The sequence below is a fragment of the Melozone crissalis genome, unplaced genomic scaffold (assembly GCF_028551555.1).
Source record: "Melozone crissalis strain CALT ecotype California unplaced genomic scaffold, PUWL_Pcris_2 ptg000081l_1, whole genome shotgun sequence".
NCBI lineage: Eukaryota > Metazoa > Chordata > Aves > Passeriformes > Passerellidae > Melozone > Melozone crissalis.
The window spans coordinates 2,183,430-2,201,843 of NW_026535858.1; the positions used below are offsets into that span (position 1 = coordinate 2,183,430).

Sequence of the window (18,414 nt, forward strand, 5' to 3'; positions counted from 1 at the left end):
ACAATAGTTTTATTTTAAAAAGTCAGAATGGCAATCTTGAAGAAAAATCCTCAAGGCATTTTAGAATTTTCTTTCACCATTCCAAATCATTATTTTCCCATCTATATAATAGACACCTCAAAGGTACAAAACTTGTATTGCAAGCATTAATATTGCTCTGGAATCACACACGAGGGTAAATGAGGTGCTGTTGCCAGCAAAGGAAATCACTTATTTAAACTTCCATGGAGCCACAGGTCACTGTTTCATTAAAATCCCCTCCAGCCCAAACATCATGACAATACCTGTAAGCTTAAGAGGAGCTGGCATTTAAAGGCAGCTGGCCTTAGCACTGGCATTTTCAGCAGTGTGGGGATAATTCCTGACATTCACTGTGCTGCAGGGACAGCAGGAAGGGGACAAGCAGGGATCTGAGCTCCGCTGATGCCCGACAGCTCAACAACATCATCAGTGTCAGCACCAATAGTGGCCACATGAAATCTGGCACTCCTCACCCCGGCCACGTCTGGAGACACTCAAGGAGCACTTAGCTCCCAGTAAATTACAGCTCCAAGTGCTTGAGGATGCATTTTATAAACTTGCTCTGGCACTGGGCTGGATTGTGGACACAAATGACAAAAACTCCAAGGAGTAAGAGAGCTCGGCAAGCCTGGGTGTTTCTAACCTGAGCTATCAGATGAACAAAACTACTCATGAGTAAGGTGTCAACAGAATAACACAAAAAATTGTGTTAAATAATTATTTCTAACTTGGAGAGTTACCTGGAAATGTCCAGGTAAAGGCTCTGCCATCGATTCTCGTGGCTGTTCTAAAAATACCTGCTGAAATTATTTAGAGAGATCTGAAACACAAACAGCACTTTCTGCTGGCCAAAAAGACAGAAGTTTCTGCAAATGTCAGTCTCTGCCACCTGCCACTGCACTTGCCCACCTCTGTCACTTGAGAAAGTCACACCAGCAGTGTTGGGCCCTCCCAGTGATCATCCCAGGCTCCATTCATCTCTTTTTATGCATTTTGCCTTTTTTAAAAACCTTTTCTATGCTGTTCTATCTGTTAAACCCCTATGTAGCCTGCTGAACCCTCTGAAAATATTCCAGAAGAAACTCATAGTGCCTCAGAAGCTCCTGTTCTATAACTCTACAATTTCTACCTTAATTTGGCAGCGACACCTCCATCAAACACTCCCAAGGATTGTTTACTTACAATGGCATTTGAAAATGTTAAGCATCTGCTCTGAACACAGACACACATCTCAGACAGGCTATCTGGAAGAGCATCACTTGATTTCCAAGGCCCAATTAATCACTTCAAAGTTCACTCCCTCGGAAAAAAAAAATATTTTAAAGGACACCAGCAAGGACAAAACTTTCCCAAAGCTTATCAAAGGCACATGAAAAAAAAAAAAAGGGCTCCTTTTCTCACTGAGCAAGGTGCAGAGAAGCAAAGGCAGCGTGTGCTGCTTCCCCAGCACTTTCACCAGGCTGGGACTGCAGGAAGGTTCTTGGGAAAGGCTCTATAAATAAGAGAGTGGCAGCAGGATGGTGGGAAGGAGGAGGAACTTCAGTGCACACTGACTTTTATGGTAATTCCTCACAGGAAAAGCAATTTTATGGGAGACAAAATCCATTTCCCCACTGATCAAAGCAAACCTGCCAGCACCTCCCACCCAAACCATCCTCACTTGCTCTGACTTTTGGCCACAGAGCCAGCCCTTGGGGCACGAGGATCCTCCCCTTCTGAGCCCTCAGCTTTTGGGACTGAGGATTTTTTGGGACTGAGGATTTTGGTGGAAATCCCAACACCCACTGATGCCTGGAGGGGCAGGGCTTGGCTGGACAGCCACGTCAAAAATGTGGGAAAACAGGGAAAAACTGGGCTGGCTTGGCCAAACTGAGCAAGGAAAAGACAAAACACCTTCCAATTAGCACATCTCATTAAGGTTTGCTTGCTGGCTGAAGGACAGGGTGCAAGCTGGAAACTGAATTTCTGGGACGGTGGTGAATGCACTAAAATCTGTTTTCTGTGACAGCTATTGTTTGTCCTGCAAGACAGACTTGCAAATTACACATTTCACAATAAATAAATATCTGCCTGACTTCAGCTCATCTTCCTTGTTCACAGGTCTATTTCTCTTTCTAGCAAGTGCAACAGGAGCTTCACCAAAAGCAGTCACCATGCACAGACATTTCCTTTGGAACTTTCCATCAGCGCTGGCCAGACCAAGCCTTGCTTTGTTTATTGCACAACTTCTCTGGGAGGTAAATCCATATAATCCAGGAAATAACAGCAGACTTGTTTTCCCCTGACTTGCTTTACATGGATAGGTCTCAAAAAAAAAAAACCCCAAAAAGCAGCACCACAACACACTGCACTCAGAAATGTGCACAAGCACACATGGATGCATCTGACTCCCACAACTTTAAAGTGCCTGCACTTGCAGAGCTCTAAAAACTCCTGACACTATGTTTACATGCCCAAAACGATCCTTTCCCATGGAATTTCACCAATTTTGCGTGCCCTGGGAAATGAAGAGCCGGAACACATTCAATACAAGCAAATACATGCAATAAACCAAGCTCAAGTGGCTGAAACTTTTAGGGATGATACACAACAGAAGGCAACAGAAATCGATTTACTGTTATTCTCTGTGCAAAATAAGAGAGCACATTTTCAAAGTGTTACAATTCATATAATACTTTTCCATTTGATATATATTTCTGATAGCATTCTTCAAAGGGTATCAGTGAAATAAGGATTATATGGAAGTGCTAAGCTTGAAGGTTTCTCCCCAACAACACACAGCACTACATCTTCTAATTACTTACTGAATTTCTTTCAGGTAGGAAATAAAAAAAAAAACACCTTAATTCCAAGCTTCCCCTGGTTTCTAAATGTCCAGTGAGAAGCAGCACAACAGCCAACAAAAAAGTATTTAGCTGACAACTAATGAAGGAGCTTTCTACTTTTGACTTGAGGCTTCAAATATTACACACACACTAGAGACTGCTAAAAAACCCAGATTTTAGGGGTTGGGACTGGAAGAGAGCAGGAGGGAACCTTGATTGCTACAAAGGGGGACTCTTGGCCCACCCACCAGTGTTATCACTCGCCCTTTCCAAAATAACTATTATTCCTTTACAGCAAGAGGAACCTTGCCATAACATTTCATCTAAAGGATAAAATCCAGACTAGGGACAGACTCAGTCTTATTTCTGCTAAGTTTAGTTATCAGCTTTCAAGAACTGATTAAAAAATCCCAGAATTTTCCAGCAAATGACACCATTTCCAAGCATTTGGTGTTGAGAACAAAAATATCAAGGTGGACCTTATGAAACATTGATTTCCATTCAAATTCTCTGAAGTGTCTGTATTAAACCCTTCAGTGTTGTACCACTAAACAGCTTTTCATGGCTTCACCAGGCGTCCCAGGGCAGGGAAGGATCCAGCCCAAACCCAGCATTTCCCAAACCTGAGCCAGCAGCCAGCACACAGCAATGGAATCACTCCATGGACTCACACTGGAATCACAGGGGAGCTTTTGGAAGCATTTTGTACCTTTTGAACACCTGCCAGCACCAAACCAATCCTCAAAAGGCAGAGGATCCGAGTTCTGCTGCTCCACCTCTTGGAGATCCATCTATCAAAGCTTTAACATTTCACAGAGACACAGTGAGATCTGCCTCAACAGCTGCACTCCGTGAGCACCTTGAAGAATTTAAGGCAGAACTTAAATTAAGAATATAAATTAATTCAGCTGCACCCACAAATTTTCTCACTTTTGCATGTCCAAGTCAACAAACTCTTTTACATTGACATTTTGCCTTAAAAATACAAAAACCTTTCAACATTAAGGGCTGTGGAAAGGCCTGGGGACATTCTCAGTGACTTTTGCTGTATGAGTTAGAGACAAATGCTGCAGGTTCCATAAGAACACAATTACAGCTCCATTCCCCCAGAGCTGCCAATCAGCCCCTTGCAAAGTGATGCCAGAGAACTTGACAAGACATCAGATTACATTTCTGTCAGCTGCAGTGTTGGAAACTTATTTTCATTAATTACCCCAGTCAATCAAAAAGGAGAAAGTAACTCTTCCACTTTTACTTTTCTTCACTGGATGCAGGGATTGAAGCAGCGGAGCAGCTTTGCTTTCGAGAGGAATTGCTGTCCCCAAATGCATAGAATTCCCCTCAAACACCGAGATCTGTGCCCTGCATGGCAGGGGATGCCCAGAACTGAGGCTTGCTGATCAGAGCTGATCCAGCCCCAGACTGACACGGAGAGGTGGAATCAGCAAGACGTGGCTCCCCGGCAAACTGCTCTCCCAGCTCTCCACATCCAAACACAGCTCTCCCTTTTAGCAGAAGGCAGCTTCAGTTTCAGTCTCCCTACCCGTGTAAGCTAACAGGCCATTCTTCCAATAAAATAAGCAAGCATGGTCAATAATTCTGGAGCTTTTCTTCCTGTGCTTTGGGAACCACACCAGCTCACACAGCAGCTTCTGTAACCACACTGTGAGGTCATTTCCCCTCACACTAACACAGGAGAAATGAACAAAGCAGAAACATAAACCAAGCTTCTTTAAAAACAGGGAGAGCAGGTTAAAACTTTGAGGTAACCACAGATGCCAAACAACAGCAACCCAATGAAATTTCATTCCCATTTCCCACATTTTTTATTTTGCCAACGACAACATCAGAAGAGCCACAATCACTGCATCATCCACTACAGCTGGGCTTCTATTTCCAAGTTTTCAGTTGTTGCTGTCTCTTCTCAAAATACAGCATTGCTTCATGGGACCAAGCCTCAGTATCTCTGCTGGAGCAGCATCCCTTCCGCAGATTTTTACTTCCAAATTCAGCTCCACGTGGATGCAGCAGCACCCACCCAAACCCTGGGCTCTGCTCCCTGCACACAAGGTGATGAACAGCAGCTCCTGTGCTCTGTGCAAGGACCCACACAAGGAAATACCTGAGGAAGCTGTAAAGCAGCAAGAACAAGGAGAGCAGCAGCTGAAGCCACTCCCTGGATTATGAACTCTCCTCATGGCTGCTGCTTGGCTCTAATCACAGTTCTGCTGTCTCTGAGGCTGCCTTTTGCAGCTTTCCCAAAACCTTCTGATTCTGTGGATTCCCACACAATCCCACCCTTCATTTCCACTCCCTAAAGTGCATTTAGAGCCACCCTTGGAGCCCTGCCTGCTGCTGGAGCAGGGCTGCAGCAACACCTGAGTGACACTGAGGAGTTACAGGCGCTGAGAGCTCAGGAAATCCCATCTTCCAGTCCCTGCAGGGCTCTCTCTACCCAGGCAGGAGCTGGTGAGACAGAGCTGCACCCTGCAGAAATGCCTTGGCACTGTGTCCCAGAAGATGACACCAGCCCACATCCACATTTAGCTTTGGCTCAGACACTGGGGACACTGTTACAGGCTGCCTGGTGGCTCCCACCTCATCTTCCTCCCAAATGACAAATTAAGTTAACTTCAGAAAACCCAAGAAAGCCTAGAAAACCTACAGCCAGGCTCGATTAATCTCCCAGTATTTCAATACATTCCATATTGCCTCAACAGACTTTCCCTTTCCTACATCTGCTGTAGGATTAGAGGGAAGGAAAAAAGTTTAGGCTTTGAGAGCTTCTCATTATTTGGGCCACCACTTATCTGTCACTCCAGTTTAAGGCAGCTACAGCAATGAGAAAACGTGCATCAATATCTCCATCATTTCAATTGACTTGTGAATTGTCCAGGAGTGAAACACTGCTGCCAAATGCCAGATCCCAGACCACCATGGAACAGGAACTTCCATGGGAACCTCAGGAAAACCACCAAGGAACAGGAACACCCATGGAAACCAACAACCACCATGGAACAGGAACATCCATGGAAGACAACAACCACCATGGAACAGGAACACTCTGACTACACCAGGACACCAAACGAGCATCCCAAATGCAGCCAAAGCCCCCAAATGTGACTCTTGTCACTCACACCAAGGCTGGACAAGGCTTCGAGACCTGAGGACACAAATGTCCACCCCAGTGTGTGCTGGCGATGTGGATATCATGAATTATCACTTGAATCATCTTCTCTGAAGAAGGGACCTTGCTAGAAAGAAAAATCCCTGGGCACAAATCTAACACATAAAACCTCATCTCTGAAAACTGATTCAGCTTCAAAGACCAAGCTCCATACCTGGCTTGCTTTCTGTCCTGACAGCATGCACAACATCAACTCACTTAAATACTGCATGATTTGGAATTTTCAGACAATTTTCAGACACAAATTTACGCTTCTTGCTAAAATGAAATAAATAAAGCCCCAAAAGAACACAGATGTTTGCCTCCTTCAGTGAAGGGCCTTTCCTTGCCCAGCTGTGTAACTCACACCCATCCATCTCCATCTCCCTCTGAAGCTGAAAACCCACACAGTTTAGCTCAGAAAATGGTCCAAGTGAGAAAGATCCTGGAGTTCAAACAAAATGCTCCAAGCCCTCTCCCCCGTGGCTTGCAAAGAGCTCTATGTTTGTGGCTCATTTAAAACTCCAGAATCTCCTTTTAGACAACCTCTGGGAAAAAAAACATCAGGAACATTCAGATACAAGAGATAGGACTGATCCCTAAAGTCAACAGAACATAAATTTATGAACCCACAAAAGAGTATGGCTTTTCCACAAGTTAGCCTATTGCATTTTATCCACACACACAGAAATGACTATTAACAAACACTTTAAAAACGCCAGCTGTGAAATCCGGGGAGAATTCTGGCTTTGGCATTTCCCAGAGGTCACAGAGCCACAAAAGGCTGGTCCCCTGTCCTTGCTACTCACGCAGCAACACGTGCCAGGTGAATTCACCTGAATGAGAGGGGGATTTATGGACAGCTCATTCGCTGCCCAGCAGCCAAAGGAAAGCTCCCCACCTCTGCAGGTAACAAATTCCTTCCTCAAATAATACAAACTTTTGTGTCCTGCATCCAGTGTGGATGCTGACCTTCAGTGGTGGACAAAAGCTGCCTTTGCAGTGTCAGTCTTTGACTTCAAACTGGGCTGTTTTCTTCCTTTTTTGGCATATAATGTTATGAGGCCATAGCAGCCCGTTCTCAGGCTAGTTCTGTAAATCATTTCCACCAAAATTAATCACATCTAGATATAAACATTCAGACCACCCAACGGACTATATTCCCAACATAAAGACAAGCCAATTACACAATGTATCTAATGCCACTAGGATATTTATTACATTAATGGAGTAGATTTTACAGTTTCTGAAACAGTCCCCGAAGATTATGTATGATTTATTCCCATAGATCTTACTCTTCTAGCCATGCCCATATAATTGGCATTTTTTAGTGTCTGGGGAGTTTACTTACAATGCCCTCATGATTCAGAGATTATCCTCACACTGGTGTCATCACCATGCAGACTAAATTCAAATGTACAAAATTAATAAATGGCTGAAACATCTCAGTTTCACCAGCCTCAGATATGGATGTGCTTCAAATCCCTCTTTTGAATCAGGCACAGGGAGAGGGGGGGCTTGAGTCCCTCCAGACCCTGAGGGATCTCACACTGGTCAATCCCTATTTATACAACAGCAACACTCAAGTGTTTTTGTTCTAAGGTTCCCAGAAGGAAATCTAGTCAGTGCCACCAGCTGGATGCTCCACTTCCATGTGTCCCTTTTCCCTCCATTCACATCCTCTGAACAGAGAGAGAGAGATAATCCTCTCTCCCAGGTTTTTTCCTGGAGAAGCACAGGGAGAAAAAGATAAAACAATTCTTATCTCCTTTCCCTGCTCCTGTTGTTTGTGCACACGTGGAATGTGTTAGGAAGATTGTTTACCTGAAGGGATTTGCTAATTGGATTCTGGTGATGGTTGTTGGCATTAATTGGCCTGTTGTGTCCTGGCTGTCTGGAGACAGGCATGGGGTTTTTTCAGTATGCATCTTTTAGTGTTCTATAGTGTAATACCTCTTCAGTATAGTTATAATACAGTATTAATGTAATATAATATAGTTTAATAAAGCAATTGCTCAGCATTCTGTACCAACGGAGTCAGATGCCAATCACCCCCTGCACTGGGGGCTCCCTGAATGCTGCACTCCACCTCCAAGCCCTCTGTGGAATTGGGAGGTGATGGATTAGCCACCATCAGGCTCTGCACAGGCAGGCAAAGCTGAATGAGGCCAGGTGTGATGCTGGGATGCAGCAAATGCCAGCTCCAGGTGTTGCCCATCCGTCCTTCAGGATCCACAGTCTCATGTCACAGAATTGCAACAGCATGATGAGCCAAATGTGCCTCCAGCCCCACGGCACAGGGCAGGTTTAGCAAGTTTGGATTCCTATTTCTAGCCCTGGGAATCCTCAGGTGCCACCAGGGTCTGGGAGCTGTGGGGATCCACAGAATCAGAGGGTTTTGGAAAAGCTGCAAAAGGCAGGCCCCAGAGACAGCAGAACTGTGATCAGAGCTAAGCAGCAGCCATGAGATTGGTCAGCAGAAAAATTACTTAAAAAGTAGAAAAGCACAAATAGAACAATGGTCTGTGTATTAATGCTTGTCTAGAATAACTCTCTAAGCTGCAGAAAAGTTTATCTAGTGAGATACTAGGAAGTTTGAAGCTTAATAATGGAGCAGAGTGGAGAAAAAAAAAAAGAGAGCTTCACTCAACATTATGAAATGTCTTTTGTCACTTCTCAACCAAGAGGAAAAAAAAATACATTTCCAAGGAATTAAGAGATCTTATTTTAACAGTCAGCTTTGCAACAGGACCAAGCCTTTAAATAATTCCAACCACACACAGTGGCTACAAAGGGCAGATAATTTTCCCCTTTCACAAAGGCTGCAAGATCTAAATTTGGTGAGAAAGTGCAAATATTTCAGTCTGGCAGACAGAACAGCTGGGCTGACCTCCAGCCTCCTCCACCTTACCTACACCCCCTCCCTGCGTCCTTCATTTCAGCAGAAACACAGATTGAGATTCCAATATATTGTGAAAGAGGGATCTAAATGTGGGTATGCAACACAGAGCCATGCAGCAGGCATTGGGATGAGCTGGCAGTGACAAGACAGATTTGCAGGCAGCACACTGAAAATATCTCCTTCTGGCAGGAGAACAGCAGAGCCACTCTTGAGGCTGGTTTGGGATTTACTGCACGCAGGTCTGAGGAGAGGAGCTCTCCACCTCATCCATCCAGCATGGATGGCACCCCTGTGCTCTCCTGCAGCACCCTGACAGCTCTCCTAGCAATTCCCACTGCCAAAGATGCCTGCAGGCTGTGGCTGCAAGGGGCAGGAAGCAGAGTTCCAGATTTGGCTGAGATCCTTTCCAAGCATGGCATCATTCATGCCAATAATGCAGCGTGGCACTCGTTAATGCCAATAATGCAGCATGGCACTCATCGATGCCAATTATGCAGCGTGGCACCCACCTTTATTTTACTTATCTCTATTTCTGGGGAAATTAATGAGTAAACCATTCCTGTGTTGTTCTAAAAGTTGCCTTAAACACAGAGCGTTTTGAAAGTGTCCCAGTCTCAAAGTTGAAAGTGCCAATATAAGTACCTAAATTATGGGATGCACTCCTAACTTCCAAACAGCAGTGTTCCACTTCATAGCACCTTTTATTAAATCAGGCTTGATGTCAAACTGTCCTGGGTCAGCACAGGGCAGCCGGAATTAAACTACAAGAGCTTCCTTTAGAATTCCATTAGTGCTTTAACAAGGCTCCAACAAGCATCACTCAGTGCCCAGCAGCTCCCCCATGCTCATCAATATTTTCACTGTGATCCTCATTAGAGCACTTGCTGCACAGCAGAGCAGGATTCTGCATCCTGCCTTCACACATCTTCCAACACAGTGCAGCAACTGCAAGGCAAAAAGCATCTGTGCAGCTAGAATTATTCAAATTAACACACACACAGTGAACCTAAAACTCTTATAATCTGCAGCAAAGCGTTTTCCCAATGCTGAGTTAGTACAAGTTGCCCATAAAGAAAATACAGGAGTGAGAAGATGCCCTAGGACGGGGAGCTACAGAGTCCTCACACACCAACCCCAAACCAACAAGGAAAGCCCAAAAAGTGGGGTACAACGGAGCACTGCAGAGTGTGCAAAATGCCAGAACTGTAGGAACAAGCAGGGTCAAATCCACATTTTTAGTGGTAAAAAGCTTTAAGGTAAATAAGGCAAGGATTAGTGCAAAACTGACATTATTGCCACTCAGTTGTATTTTAAGAGACTCTTTCAAACTCCCCAAAAAGGCCCAAATTCCCACATTTCTAACACATTTATCCCATAGCACTGATGAGCAGGGGAGTGTGTGTGTTCACACAGGGAGATCACATGCATGGAGACAGAATATATCTGATTTAAAGACGGTTATTTTTGGAGCACAGCTAAAAAAAAAAAAAAAAAAAAAAATCCCTGGAAGCAAAACAGGGAGAGGAAAGGGCCAGGATGAGAAGCATCAGGGAGAAGTGAATCCAACAGGCACACCAGGAGACCAGCAAGGCTGGGGTGCTAGCAGCCAGTTTTTGAGCCATGCTAATAACAGGTCAGGCGGCAGAGCTGATGCTGCACATCCAGCCAAATCCGTGCACAGGCTGCAGGCACCAACACAAGAGAACCAGCAGCACATACATCTGGCTGCCTCCAGAGCCATCCATCCTCAATTTCCGAGGCTCTCCGGCTTCCTCACTTCAGCAAACCGATCTATGCTGTGGATTAAACCCAACACCTCACTTTCTGTCCCTGCCTCCTGCACAAGCAGGGAGATCTTCAGCAGTGGGAAATGCTCACAGAGATCTGTGTTTGATGTAGAACCATTTCCCTAATGGGCCCTGAACAATTTCCACGTTTTGAAAGCAGAGAGATTTCCTCTAAATCAGCAGCCTGATGGGAAGCTGACCTCCATGAAATATTTCCTCCCATTTTCACTGTCCGTGGCAATTCCCCACCACTTTCCCAGTCTTCCTTTATTCCGCTCACAGGCTGATTTTTAACTTGTTGGGGAAAAAAACATATCTTTAAATTCCCAACTGAAAAAAACAACAACCAAAAACCAAAAATCAATTTTTGCTCTCAAAAAATCAGGGACAATCCCCTTTCAGCTTGGCACTCAGTTCACACCTGCAGGAATGGGGCAAGTTTAAAGCAAAACCATTCATTAACCAATTTCACTTTCTCTTCAGTAGGGGGGGATTGTCATCTGAGGTCAAAAGTGTCCTATGGATAAAAAGCTTCCCCAGTTTTGCCATTATTTCCCCTTGTGCCCATCTGACACTGGACAATGCGCAGATGCTAATTAGAGTTGTTTTTTTATTTTTACAGAAGTGTATGGAGAAGCCTCAGAAGTAGTAGAGCACTGAGAGCACAAGACATCTAATATAGAATTTTAAAAAACAAAAAAAAACCTAACTAAAAAGACCCCCACAAGTCTTGCTCATGCCTGGTAGAATGCCAGGACACGGACCTGGGGTTATTAAGGGTTTAAGGTCTGGGGTTTCCTTGTGTTTAAGTTACTTAGCTGTTTTTCTGCTTACATGCCAAGAGAGAAGCGTGAATACATGTTTAATGATGCACTTTTGGGGGGTTTTTAAGGGTTTAAGTTATTTAGTTTTTTTTCTGCTTACATGCCGAGAGAGAAGTGTGAATACATGTTTAATGATGCACTTCTTGGATGTTTTCAGTGCTGAGATGCACAGCTGGGCAACCTTGCTCCTGAATAAATTAAGCCAAACAGCTGAGATTTGGAGCATTTGAGATTTGTCTTTTAAATATTGATATATTAACTTCAGTGCTCACTGTATGCTTATCAGGTGTACTGTAAGGCATGTATAGATGTAATGTAAATGTCACTCCCTGAAATGTGAGGCAGGACTGGTGCCCTTGGCTGGGCTGCCCATGCTCCAAGGGCTGAGGAGGGCAGCTCCAGCCTCACATCCCTCCCACACAGCACCAGCGCTGCCAGGGGCTCCTCAACAAACACTTCCCCGGGACAAACAACACCTTCCTGTGTTTACAGCAGGCAGTGGAAGCTGCTGCAGGCTCCCAGGAGCTGGGGATTGATGTGGAGTTTCAGCACACACTGCTCAGTCTCAGTGGGTGACACTGGCTCTGCATGCCCTGTGTTCTCCCAGCCTGCTGCCATGCCCAGCTTCCAAAACCAGGGGCAACAAACCACTGTGTGCTCCTGAGAGACAGGACAGCACACAAACCACCCTCGGGCTTTTAAACCCCCACACGGATCCACACAGGAGCAATTAGCTGCTCTCCTCCTTTCCCTGCTCAGCCACTGACTCAGTGCCATCCCACCACTAAGTGCCTTCTCCCCACATCCTCTGATTGCAAAACAACTTCCAGACAAAGGATGCAGGAGCAATAACACTCAGGCTGCCTGACAATACCTTTTTCTTCTCCTAGACTGCCTGTGCATCCATTAATACATTTATCCATAGACAGAAATCAGGCTTTGTCTGGCCTTGCTTTGCTAGTTGGGCTAAACACACCAAATGCTTCCAGCCTCTGCTCATCTCCTCAAAAATGCTTTTGATTATCACTCCTTTTTACTCCAGCAGACTTCTCTTCACCTGGGTAAATTCTGATTTGTCTTTCTTCCACGCTCATGAGCAGAATAAGAACAAATGGAAGAAATGGCATTCCATGTTAAAAGAAAAAAATATCAGGAAATTGAATTATGTTTTAGTCAGGTCATAAAAAAAACCCACCACAATGAATATTGTCTGGATTTGCTGTAGTTAAGAAACATTACCTAAACAATCAGGTAAGTAACAGACATAAGCTTGTCACATTAATTAATTTTTCTTTTAAATCCCATGTTGAGAACCATTCAAGTAATAATATGGAATCAGCCAGCAGTCTGCATACAGATGAAGGAAAAAATATTCCAGAATCTTCAGCAATAAAAGAACTTCATGCTGGAAAACACAATTAACATCAGAAAGCTGTCCTGCCATCTGTTCAAAACAAAAGGTATCAAGTGTTGCCAGCAAACAGGGAAATGCTGTGGGTGCTGTGATTGTGGAGGATTTACCCTTACAGGTGACAGCAAGGTAGGCTGAAATATGCAAGTGCACAGTGAGTGTGTCAAGAAGCAGGACACCAACTGCAAGAGTGGAGCTTAAATTAATTACTGCCCTCCATCCTCACAGAGCCCCAGGTGGGACACTGGGGATGCTCTGCCCTCCATCCTCACACAGCCCCAGGTGGGACACTGGGGATGCTCTGCTCTCCATCCTCACACAGCCCCAGGTGGGACACTGGGGATGCTCTGCCCTCCATCCTCACACAGCCCCAGGTGGGACACTGAGGGTGCTCTGCTCTCCATCCTCACACAGCTCCAGGTGGGACACTGGGGATGCTCTGCCCTCCATCCTCACACAGCTCCAGGTGGGACACTGGGGATGCTCTGCTCTCCATCCTCACACAGCTCCAGGTGGGACACTGGGGATGCTCTGCCCTCCATCCTCACACAGCTCCAGGTGGGACACTGGGGATGCTCTGCCCTCCATCCTCACACAGCTCCCTATGGGACACTGGGGATGCTCTGCCCTCCATCCTCACACAGCTCCCTATGGGACACTGGGGATGCTCTGCCCTCCATCCTCACACAGCCCCAGGTGGGACACTGGGGATGCTCTGCCCTCCATCCTCACACAGCTCCCTATGGGACACTGAGGGTGCTCTGCTCTCCATCCTCACACAGCCCCAGGTGGGACACTGAGGGTGCTCTGCCCTCCATCCTCACACAGCCCCAGGTGGGACACTGGGGATGCTCTGCCCTCCATCCTCACACAGCCCTGGGCTCTGGCTGCACCAGGAGCACCTCACAGTGCCCAGAGCCACTGCTGGGCAGCAGGCACTGCACATCTCTGCCTTTCCCTGCAGCACAGGTGGAACAGAACAGGAACAGAACCACAAAACCATGCCAGGAGCAGCTCAGCCAGCCAAGGAGCACTGCAGGGCCACACCACCAGCTCTGAGCTAAATAACAACACAGCACAGGGGAGTGGCTTTCTGTTTGCTCTGCTGTTCCCCCCCAGCAGTTCAGGTACCTTCACTGATAAGGCACAGCAAGCAGAGGGGCAGATGGGTGCTGTGAGCAGCACACCCCTGCCCAGCAGCGATTTACTGTGCCACAGGCTCACAGGGCACACCAATGGCCTCAGGGATGGCTGCTGCTGCCCAGCCTCATGCCCAAGGAAGCTGGCACTGCCCTCTGCCACCCCATCACTGTGCAGCAAGGCTTATCTCTGCACACGCAGAAAATAACAGGCCCTGCTGGTGACAAAAGCAATTGCTTAAACAAAATAACGCGGGGAAAAAAAGAGAAAGTGATCACATCGTCCTCATATTTCTTCACATAGTTCTGCTATCATCACAGGATGGCTTCACACAAAGAGAAGGAAATTAAAGAGGATCTCCTATATAACCTCCTTTTCTCATGTATTTGCAATCTCGCAACACACACCCAAATACTCTGTAAAAGCAGAAAATGGCATTTCCTTTCCAGTCCTTGCACTATCAGCACCCCAGCAGATATAAATTTACTTTCTTTAAATAGGCACTGCTAGAATGGTGTTTAGAAACAAGCTTCACCTAGTTGTCATGAATTATTAACCAGAAAAAATCCCTCTTGTTCTTCACAGAGTCTTGATTTGCAAGTTTAAAAACCAAACTGACACTTCAACCTCTTGTATAAATACCCAACCTTTAAAAAAATGCTCTGAGCATTATAAATACATTTTTTCATGAATATGAGAACAACAATTCTATAAATAGCCATTCTTCACAGAGTTGCCCTGAGACATTGTTTTTACAGACAACAGTAGGAAACTGAAGGAGGTCTAAGCACCAAACACATTAAAAGTGAAATAAACTCTCCAACCAGCTCTGGGTTTCCACTTATTCTTACAAAGTTCATCGTTCTTTTTTGGCTTGTACAATGAGTTTATGCAAGGGAAGGAACAGGCCAAAAGGCTGCACTGACTCCTGGCAAGGGATTTACACTCAGTGTAAATCAGGCCCAGCTTCTGGGGGCACTCACTGGCAGCAATTTAATTTAACACAGCTCTGCCCACCACAGCCTTGCAGGAGCACAGGCAAACACAGGATTCTCATCAAAAATTACAAAATACGGTTCCACACAGACCCACTGCAAGCCCTGCTCCATCTCCCCTCAAAAGCAAACACAGGAAGATAAACAAACACAATCTAACATAACAAACTGCCTCCCCAGTGTGCCTGCACGTTTCAGGGCTGCTCTCTCCCCAAGCTATTTCTGCCCTGCTATCCAAACAAAACCAACAAGAACTCCCCCCAAAAACAGCAGCACAGCTGGTGCACCAGGTTTCTGCAGCCAGAACTCCACAAGCACACACTGGGGTTTTCTGGCAGACACTCATGCAGGGCCAGAGCTCAAGCACCACCAAGTTCAACACCATCTCCAGCAGGGAGCCAGCACAAGCACTCACTTGACAGGTGCTTGAAAATTCACCTCTGCAACGAGGAGAAACTCACTCAATTCCCAGCTTCAATACAGTGTTCTACAACACTCATTTTCTATATATTTTATATATAAACCTGGGTGCCAATGAGTGCTAACACTGATTTTCTATATATTTTATACATAAACCTGGGTACCTAACAAGCTGCACCCAGGTGCTCATGGTGCTAGCATTCATTTTCTATATATTTTATATATAAACTTGGGCACCAAACAAGCTGCACCCCAGTGCTCAGGGTGCTAGCACTCATTTTCTAGATATTTTAAATATAAACCTGGGTACCAAACAAGCAGCATCCAAATTCTCAGGGGCTAGCACTCATTTTCTATATATTTTATATATAAACCTGGGTACCAATGAGTACTAGCACTCATTATTTTCTATATATTTTATATATAAACCTGGGTACCAAACAAGCTGCACCCAGGTGCTCAGGGTGCTTACATTCATTTTCTATATATTTTATATATAAACCTGGGTACCAAACAAGCTGCACCCAGGTGCTCAGGGTGCTTACATTCATTTTCTATATATTTTATATATAAACCTGGGTACCAAACAAGCTGCACCCAAGTGCCCAGGGTGCACTCTATTTCTATACATTTTAAACATAAAATATATTATATTTAAATATAATTATATATCTATTTATATTAAATGTATACATTTTATATTTTATTTCATATTCATATTTTATTTAACATTTAAATTCATATTTTAAAATTAAATGCATATTTATATTAAATATAAAATATATTCTATTTACATATAAACCTGGGTGCCAAACAAGCTGCATCCAAGTGTTCAGGGTGCTAACACTCACTTTCTATATATTCTAAAACACTTGTCTGCTGTGCCAGGACTGCACATCACACCACAGAGAAAAAGAAGAACCATTCTGGAGCTGGATTTTTTTTTCTCTTACCTTATTTTGATCTGTCCAGTAGAAGAAAAATCCCTGTGGGTCTGTTCTGAGGATAATTGGAGTCACAACAGTGGAGTCCTGGCAGAGAAAGGACAAACAAGAAATCCATGTCAGCACACAGAACACATAATTACGCACAAGCTGCTTTGCCATCCGTGCTAATGGATTGCAACACGCAGGAATTACCCTGAAGGTATCACCAGCAGGAGGGCACTGAAAGAATTTAGTATCACCTGCCTCATCTCCATTTCTCTGACACAATGTGTTCCCATTCCTGTGGAGACAGCACCCAACAACTGCAGGCTTGTCAACATGTGGAGTTAACCCAGAACAGCTGGGAGAGGGTGAAGCTCAACAGGCAAAACAGCCTGGATGTCAAAGCAGAGCCCACACAGCAAAACATCACAGCTAGGTGTCCACTGCCCACCTTGGTCTCACTTCACCTTCAGATAGCAACACTAAATACCTCTAAAATTGACTTTTACAAAGGCCAATTTGCCTAGAAAACACAGAAGAGCATCCTTCACCTTAAGACTTCTGTCAGTAACATTCCATTAAAATTTATCTTTTTTTTTTAATCAAGCCATGAAAATTTTAGCAATGGCAGTATATTTGCATTCCACCTGACTTTCCAACTGTTTGAAAAGCTGTCTAGTCTGGTAACATCCACAGCTCAGGTCATGTAAAACCAGGCCCATTTCTCAGCACACTGAGCAAGGCAGCCTGGTTACCTAAAATTCCTGTCTCTGAGTGACAGCAAAGCCTGACCCAGGAGCCACAGGCTCCAACCCAGGACTTTTCCACAGCTGGAAATTCATCCCATCTCCCACCTGAGGCTGCCCAGCAACAACTGACCCCACTGCAGCCTGCTCCCAACAGGATTCCTCCTCTCTATCTTCCATGGCATCCATAAAGACACTGCTGTCTCAAGACCTCTACCCATTTTTCAAACTCCATTTAGGAGTTATGGAAGGGGCACAGAAGGGAAAAAGACAATAATACAGAGAAATTGCAGAATTACAGAAAAACACAGAAAAATTGCCTAAGCCTCAGCTCCCCAGGGTAAACACACAGCTCCTCCTCAGAAAGGATTTCTATTTCTCTTGAGGTGCTACAGGTATTTTACAGCTTCAGCATTCACCTATTTCCAAAGCAGAAATGTGTGAGGTCAGTCCATGTGGCGTTGGGGACAAAAAATGGGCTGTGACAGGTTCAAGTTTAAATCCAGCATATTTCAGGGTGGAGTAGAAACACAAAGAAAGCTGATGGAAGTCACACACAAATAAAAAAAAAAAAAAAAAAAAAAAAAAACCCAAAAAAACCAAACAAAAAAAAAACAACAAAAAAAACCAAAAAAAAAAAAAACCAAAAAAAAACCAAAAAAAAAAAACAAACATAAACCAAAAAAAAAATCAACCAAATGAGACTGTCCCAGATGTGCCCAAGGCTCTGTCACTGACCCTTCATTAAAACACTGCACTGCCCCTCCCTAAGAGAGCAGACATGCAGAATTTGCAGGATCTTATTTCCCCCCCATTTTTTCCTAGTTTTTAATATCCTTTACACCTGAGAGTTGGATGCTGTTTGAAGCAATATGCAAATTTGGGTTTAAAATATATGAGACCCTGAAGGAATCTGTATCCACAAGAACCTAAAAAAGGGTTCTTAGACCTCCACTACTCAAAAGAGAGAAAAAATCCCTTTTCTGGAAACATAACTTTTTTTTCCTTATTTCATTGTGTCATCAATGTGCATGAAAATATAAAATGAGGAAAGATAAAGACAGAGTCCTTCTGCCTTTGGATGAGGTGTGAGGAACTTGAGGGGAAAGGGAAGGAAGTGATGGGAAACAGACACAGAGCAATTCTGTCCAGGATTAACTAATTCTGCTGCATCGTTTCAACCCAAAGTGTGTTTGATGACACACACCTATCAGAGCAATACTTCTGTACATGTGAAAAATATTGACT

The 18,414-nt window shown here is 44.5% G+C and overlaps 1 protein-coding gene across 3 annotated transcripts in view; it reads right to left on the minus strand.

Annotated features, from left to right (window-relative positions):
- PLCB1 (phospholipase C beta 1) overlaps window positions 1–18,414 on the minus strand; it is a 284,895-nt gene that overhangs the window by 259,164 nt on the left and 7,317 nt on the right. For all 3 annotated transcript variants that reach the window (XM_054290430.1, XM_054290432.1, XM_054290431.1), the window contains exon 2: window positions 16,445–16,522. In XM_054290430.1, coding sequence (XP_054146405.1) covers window positions 16,445–16,522 — 78 coding nt within the window. The remainder of the gene's footprint in view (window positions 1–16,444; window positions 16,523–18,414) is intronic.